General features: G+C 47.5%; 1 protein-coding gene across 1 annotated transcript in view; it reads left to right on the forward strand.

Moving 5' to 3' along the window:
• Positions 1-7,151, forward strand: part of LOC139569896 (ryanodine receptor 2-like) — a gene marked incomplete at its 5' end in the record, with an annotated part of 288,568 nt that overhangs the window by 179,316 nt on the left and 102,101 nt on the right. Inside the window, 2 exons of the mRNA XM_071391220.1 lie at positions 684-908; positions 2,309-2,864. Of these exons, the coding sequence (XP_071247321.1) occupies positions 684-908; positions 2,309-2,864 (781 nt within the window). The remainder of the gene's footprint in view (positions 1-683; positions 909-2,308; positions 2,865-7,151) is intronic.

The following is a 7,151-nucleotide window of genomic DNA, read 5'->3' on the forward strand; positions in this document are numbered from 1 at the left end:
GCAGGAAAGGTGAACGATAGCAGAGAAGGTGAACGATAGCAGGTAAGGTGAACGATAGCAGGAAAGGTGAACGATAGCAGAGAAGGTGAACGATAGCAGGTAAGGTGAACGATAGCAGAACGTAATGTATGAGAAGCAATAAAATGTTGTTGCAATCAGGAAGTTCCTCACTAAGCTGTATGTCAGTTTAACCTTCCTCCCCCTCCTCCTCCTCCCCCTTCTCCTCTTCCTCCTCCTCTACCTCTCCCCCTCCTTCTCCTCTCCCCCTCCTCCTCTCCTCTCCTCATCCTTTTCCTCTTCCTCCTCCTCCTCCTCTCCTCCCCATCTTCCTCCTCCTCTTCCTTCTCCTCTTCCTCCTCCTCTTCCTTCTCCTCTTCCTCCTGCTCCTCCTCCTCCCCCTTGTCATCCTCCTCCCCTCGTCATCTTCCTCCTCCTTTTACTCCTCTTCCTCCTCCTCCCCCTTGTCATCGTCTTCCTCTTCCTTCTCCCCCTTGTCATCTTCCTTCCCCTCCTCGTCTTCCTCACACCCTCTCCTCCTCTCTCTTCCTCCCCCTCCTCCCCCTCTCTTCCTCGTCCTCCTCCCCCTCTTCCTCCTCTCTCTTCCTCCTCCCCCTCTCTTCCTCATCCTCCTCCTCTCCTCCTCCTCTCTCCTCCTCTCTCCTCCTCTTCCTCCTCCCCCCCAGGTCAGTTGATATCCTGGAGTTGACTGAGCAGAAGGACCTGTTGAAGTTCCACTACCATACTCTGAGGCTGTACTCTGCTGTGTGCGCTCTGGGGAACAACCGTGTGGCCCACGCCCTCTGTTCCCACGCCGACGAGGCACAGCTGCTCTACGCCATAGAGAACAAGTACATGCCTGGTCTCCTCAGGACTGGATACTACGACCTGCTCATAGACATCCACCTCAGGTAGGTAGCTACGACCTGTTCATAGACATCCACCTCAGGTAGGTAGCTACGACCTGCTCATAGTCATCCACCTCAGGTAGGTAGATACGACCTGTTCATAGACATCCACCTCAGGTAGGTAGCTACGACCTGCTCATAGACATCCACCTCAGGTAGGTAGCTACGACCTGCTCATAGTCATCCACCTCAGGTAGGTAGATACGACCTGTTCATAGACATCCACCTCAGGTAGGTAGCTACGACCTGCTCATAGACATCCACCTCAGGTAGGTAGCTACGACCTGCTCATAGACATCCACCTCAGGTAGCTAGCTACGACCTGCTCATAGACATCCACCTCAGGTAGGTAGCTACAATCTGCTCATAGATGCTCATAGACATCCACCTCAGGTAGGTAGCTACGACCTGCTCATAGACATCCACCTCAGGTAGGTAGCTACGACCTCCTCATAGACATCCACCTCAGGTAGCTAGCTACGACCTCCTCATAGACATCCACCTCAGGTAGCTAGCCCACAGGTTAGAGAAGTGGGCCAGGAACCGGAATGTCGCTAGTTTTAAAATGTTCTCCTAAAATGACATACCCAAATCTAACTGCCTTTAGCTCAGGACCTGAAGCAAGGATATGCATATTCTTGGTACCATTTGAAAGGAAACACTTTGAAGTTTGTGGAAATGTGAAATGAATGTAGGAGAATATAACACATTAGATCTGTTAAAAGATAATACAAATAAAGAAACTACCGGTTTTTTTTTTGTGCCATCGTCTTTGAAATGCAAGAGAAAGGCCATAATGTATTATTCCAGCCGAGGAGCAATTTAGATTTTGGCCACTAGATGGCAGCAGTGTATGTGCAACGTTTTAAACTGATCCAATGAACCATTTTATTTATGTTAAAAATTTTGTATCAAGACTGCCTAAATGTGCCTAATTTGTTTATTAATAACTTTTCAAGTTCATAACTGTGCACTCTCCTCAAACAATAGCATGGTATTCTTTCACTGTAATAGCTACTCTAAATTGGACAGTACAGTTAGATTAACAAGAATTTAAGCTTTCTGCCAATATCAGATATGTCCTGGGAAATGTTCTGGTTACTTACAACGCCATGCTAATCGCATTAGCCTACGTTAGCTCAACCGTCCCGTGGGTGAGGCACCGATCTGTAGAGATCCATATTAAGTCCCGGTTGTGTCGATGAGAAAATGGAGACTGAACTGGCTACAGGTGGGCTGCTGGTGTCAGATCTGCCGTTAGCATTGTGCCCTTGAGCAAGGCACTTAACCAACACAACATGCTCTACATCCAGGAGCTCCTCTCATAGTGTTGGGGGAAAAAGGCAGAGGATTCATTTCTGTTCTAACCAAATGGACAACAAACTGATTTCTTCTCTTCTCAGTACCTATGCCACGGCGCGTCTCATGATGAACAATGAATACATCGTCCCCATGACGGACGAGACCAAGTCCATCACTCTGTTCCCCGACGAGAAGAAGAAGCACGGTCTGCCGGGGATCGGCCTGAGCACCTCTCTCCGCCCCCGCATGCACTTCTCCTCGCCGTCCTTCATCTGCAGCGGAGCCGACTGCTTCCAGTTCAGCCCCGAGTTCCCCCTGGAGATCCTGAAGACCAAGACCATAGAGATGCTGACGGAGGCCGTGAGCGAGGGGAGTCTACACGTCAGAGATCCTATAGGGGGCAGCACTGAGTTCCTGTTCGTTCCTCTCATCAAGTTGTTCTACACGTTACTGATCATGGGAGTGTTCCACAACGGAGACCTGAAGAACATTCTACAGCTGATAGAACCCAGCGTGTTCTCAGAGGGAGGGGACGCGCCCGAGTGTGATGTCGCTAAGGGAGGAAGAGGCGGGGAGGGGCCTGGAGGAGAGGAGAGGACAGGGAAGGTGCCTAAAGGACTGCTACAGATGAAACTACCGGAGCCTGTCAAACTGCAGGTACGTAAGACACACTGGACATGATATTTGCAAATCAAATTGTATTTGTCACATGCGCCGAATACAACCGGTGTAGATCTTACAGTGAAATGCTGAATACAACAGGTGTAGACCTTACAGTGAAATGCTTACTTACAAGCCCTTAACCAACAATACAGTTTTAAGAAAAAGAAGTGTTAAGTAAAAAATCATTAAGGAGCAGCAGTAAAATAACAATAGTGAGGCTACAGGGGGCGCCGATTAGTCAAGTTAATCGAGGTCATATGTACATGTAGGTAGAGTTAAAGTGACTATGCATAGATAATTAACAGAGATTAGCAGCGGCGTAACGGTGCTGGAGGAACAATGCAAATAGTCTGGGTAGCCATTTGATTAGCTGTTCAGGAGGATTATGACTTGGGGGTAGAAGCTGTTTAGAAACCTCTTGGACCTAGACTTGGCGCTCCGGTACCGCTTGCCGTGCGGTAGCAGAGAGAACAGTCTATGACTAGGGTGGCTGTAGTCTTTGGCAATTTTTAGGGCCTCCCTCTGACACCGCCTGGTATAGAGGTCCTGGATGGCAGGAAGCTTGGCCCTAGTTATGTACTGGGCCGTACGCACTATCCTCTGTAGTGCCTTGTGGTTGGAGGCAGAGCAGTTGCCATACCAGGCAGTGATATCCTTCTGGTTCCATGTAGCAGAATTATTTATATTTTCTTTCCCATAAATGTAACCTGTCATAAATCACTAGCTGTCCTGTAAATATAACCTGTCATAAATCACTAGCTGTCCTGTAAATATAACCTGTCATAAATCACTAGCTGTCCTGTAAATATAACCTGTCATAAATCACTAGCTGTCCTGTAAATATAACCTGTCATAAATCACTAGCTGTCTGGTAAATATAACCTGTCATAAATCACTATCTGTCTGGTAAATATAACCTGTCATAAATCACTAGTTGTCCTGTAAATATAACCTGTCATAAATCACTATGTAACGGCTTTCCTCCTCCTCTTCATCCGAAGAGGAGGAGCAGGGATTGAACCAAAAAGCAGCGTTGTGTGATGACATAATTTATTTACACAAGACGAAAAAACGAACTATACTTGAATAATTAACAAAACAAATAAACGATGTAGACAGACCTGGACGGCGAACTTACATGAAACACGAAGAACGCAATAACAGGAAAACTGACTACATAAAACGAACGAACAAACAAAACCGAAAACAGTCCCGTGTGGCGTAACATACAGACACTGACACAGGAGACAACCACCCACAAACCAACAGTGTGAAAACACCTACCTTAATATGACTCTCAATCAGAGGAAATGAAAACCACCTGCCTCTAATTGAGAGCCATATCAGGTCACCCTTTAAACCAACATAGAAACAGAAAACATAGACTGCCCACCCAAACTCACGTCCTGACCAACTAACACATACAAAACTAACAGAAAACAGGTCAGGAACGTGACACACTAGCTGTCCTGTAAATATATCCTGTCATAAATCACTAGCTGTCCTGTAAATATAACCTGTCATAAATCACTAGCTGTCCTGTAAATATAACCTGTCATAAATCACTAGCTGTCCTGTAAATATAACCTGTCATGAATCACTAGCTGTCCTGTAAATATAACCTGTCATAAATCACTAGCTGTCCTGTAAATATAACCTGTCATAAATCACTAGCTGTCCTGTAAATATAACCTGTCATAAATCACTAGCTGTCCTGTAAATATAACCTGTCATAAATCACTAGCTGTCCTGTAAATATAACCTGTCATAAATCAGATGTCCTGCCTGCCTGCAGAGAACTCGTTGTTAACTGGACTGTGTCTCTGTAGATGTGCCACCTGCTCCAGTACTCGTTGTTAACAGGACTGTGTCTCTCTAGATGTGCCACCTGCTCCAGTACTCGTTGTTAACAGGACTGTCTCTCTAGATGTGTCACCTGCTCCAGTACTCGTTGTTAACAGGACTGTGTCTCTAGATGTACCACCTGCTCCAGTACTCGTTGTTAACAGGACTGTGTCTCTGTAGATGTGCCACCTGCTCCAGTACTCGTTGTTAACCGGACTGTGTCTCTCTAGATGTGCCACCTGGTCCAGTACTCGTTGTTAACAGGACTGTGTCTCTGTAGATGTGCCACCTGGTCCAGTACTCGTTGTTAACAGGACTGTGTCTCTCTAGATGTGCCACCTGCTCCAGTACTCGTTGTTAACCGGACTGTGTCTCTAGATGTGCCACCTGGTCCAATACTCGTTGTTAACCAGACTGTGTCTCTCTAGAAGTGCCACCTGCTCCAGTACTCGTTGTTAACCAGACTGTGTCTCTGTAGATGTGCCACCTGCTCCAGTACTCGTTGTTAACCAGACTGTGTCTCTCTAGATGTGCCACCTGCTCCAGTACTCGTTGTTAACAGGACTGTGTCTCTCTAGATGTGCCACCTGCTCCAGTACTCGTTGTTAACCAGACTGTGTCTCTGTAGATGTGCCACCTGCTCCAGTACTCGTTGTTAACCAGACTGTGTCTCTCTAGATGTGCCACCTGGTCCAGTACTCGATGTTAACAGGACTGTGTCTCTGTAGATGTACCACCTGCTCCAGTACTCGTTGTTAACAGGACTGTGTCTCTGTAGATGTGCCACCTGCTCCAGTACTCGTTGTTAACCAGACTGTGTCTCTCTAGATGTGCCACCTGCTCCAGTACTCGTTGTTAACTAGACTGTGTCTCTGTAGATGTGCCACCTGCTCCAGTACTCGTTGTTAACCAGACTGTGTCTCTGTAGATGTGTCACCTGCTCCAGTACTCGTTGTTAACAGGACTGTGTCTCTCTAGATGTGCCACCTGCTCCAGTACTCGTTGTTAACCAGACTGTGTCTCTGTAGATGTGCCACCTGCTCCAGTACTCGTTGTTAACCAGACTGTGTCTCTGTAGATGTGTCACCTGCTCCAGTACTCGTTGTTAACAGGACTGTGTCTCTCTAGATGTGCCACCTGCTCCAGTACTCATTGTTAACAGGACTGTGTTTCTGTAGATGTGCCACCTGCTCCAGTACTCGTTGTTAACAGGACTGTGTTTCTGTAGATGTGCCACCTGCTCCAGTACTCGTTGTTAACCGGACTGTGTCTCTCTAGAAGTGCCACCTGCTCCAGTACTCGTTGTTAACAGGACCGTGTCTCTGTAGATGTGCCACCTGGTCCAGTACTCGTTGTTAACAGGACTGTGTCTCTGTAGATGTGCCACCTGCTCCAGTACTCGTTGTTAACAGGACTGTGTCTCTGTAGATGTGCCACCTGGTCCAGTACTCGTTGTTAACAGGACTGTGTCTCTGTAGATGTGCCACCTGCTCCAGTACTCGTTGTTAACCAGACTGTGTCTCTGTAGATGTGCCACCTGCTCCAGTACTCGTTGTTAACAGGACTGTGTCTCTGTAGATGTGCCACCTGCTCCAGTACTCGTTGTTAACAGGACTGTGTCTCTGTAGATGTGCCACCTGCTCCAGTACTCGTTGTTAACAGGACTGTGTCTCTGTAGATGTGCCACCTGCTCCAGTACTCGTTGCTAACCGGACTGTGTCTCTAGATGTGCCACCTGCTCCAGTACTCGTTGTTAACAGGACTGTGTCTCTGTAGATGTGCCACCTGCTCCAGTACTCGTTGTTAACAGGACTGTGTCTCTAGATGTGCCACCTGCTCCAGTACTCGTTGTTAACAGGACTGTGTCTCTAGATGTACCACCTGCTCCAGTACTCGTTGTTAACAGGACTGTGTCTCTGTAGATGTGCCACCTGCTCCAGTACTCGTTGTTAACCAGACTGTGTCTCTGTAGAAGTGTCACCTGGTCCAGTACTCGTTGTTAACCGGACTGTGTCTCTCTAGATGTACCACCTGGTCCAGTACTCGATGTTAACAGGACTGTGTCTCTCTAGATGTGCCACCTGCTCCAGTACTCGTTGTTAACAGGACTGTGTCTCTCTAGATGTGCCACCTGCTCCAGTACTCGTTGTTAACCGGACTGTGTCTCTCTAGAAGTGCCACCTGCTCCAGTACTCGTTGTTAACAGGACTGTGTCTCTCTAGATGTGCCACCTGCTCCAGTACTCGTTGTTAACCAGACTGTGTCTCTGTAGATGTGCCACCTGCTCCAGTACTCGTTGTTAACAGGACTGTGTCTCTCTAGATGTGCCACCTGCTCCAGTACTCGTTGTTAACCAGACTGTGTCTCTCTAGATGTGCCACCTGCTCCAGTACTCGTTGTTAACAGGACTGTGTCTCTCTAGATGTGCCACCTGCT

The sequence above is a fragment of the Salvelinus alpinus genome, chromosome 3, assembly GCF_045679555.1.
Source record: "Salvelinus alpinus chromosome 3, SLU_Salpinus.1, whole genome shotgun sequence".
Classification (NCBI taxonomy): domain Eukaryota; kingdom Metazoa; phylum Chordata; class Actinopteri; order Salmoniformes; family Salmonidae; genus Salvelinus; species Salvelinus alpinus.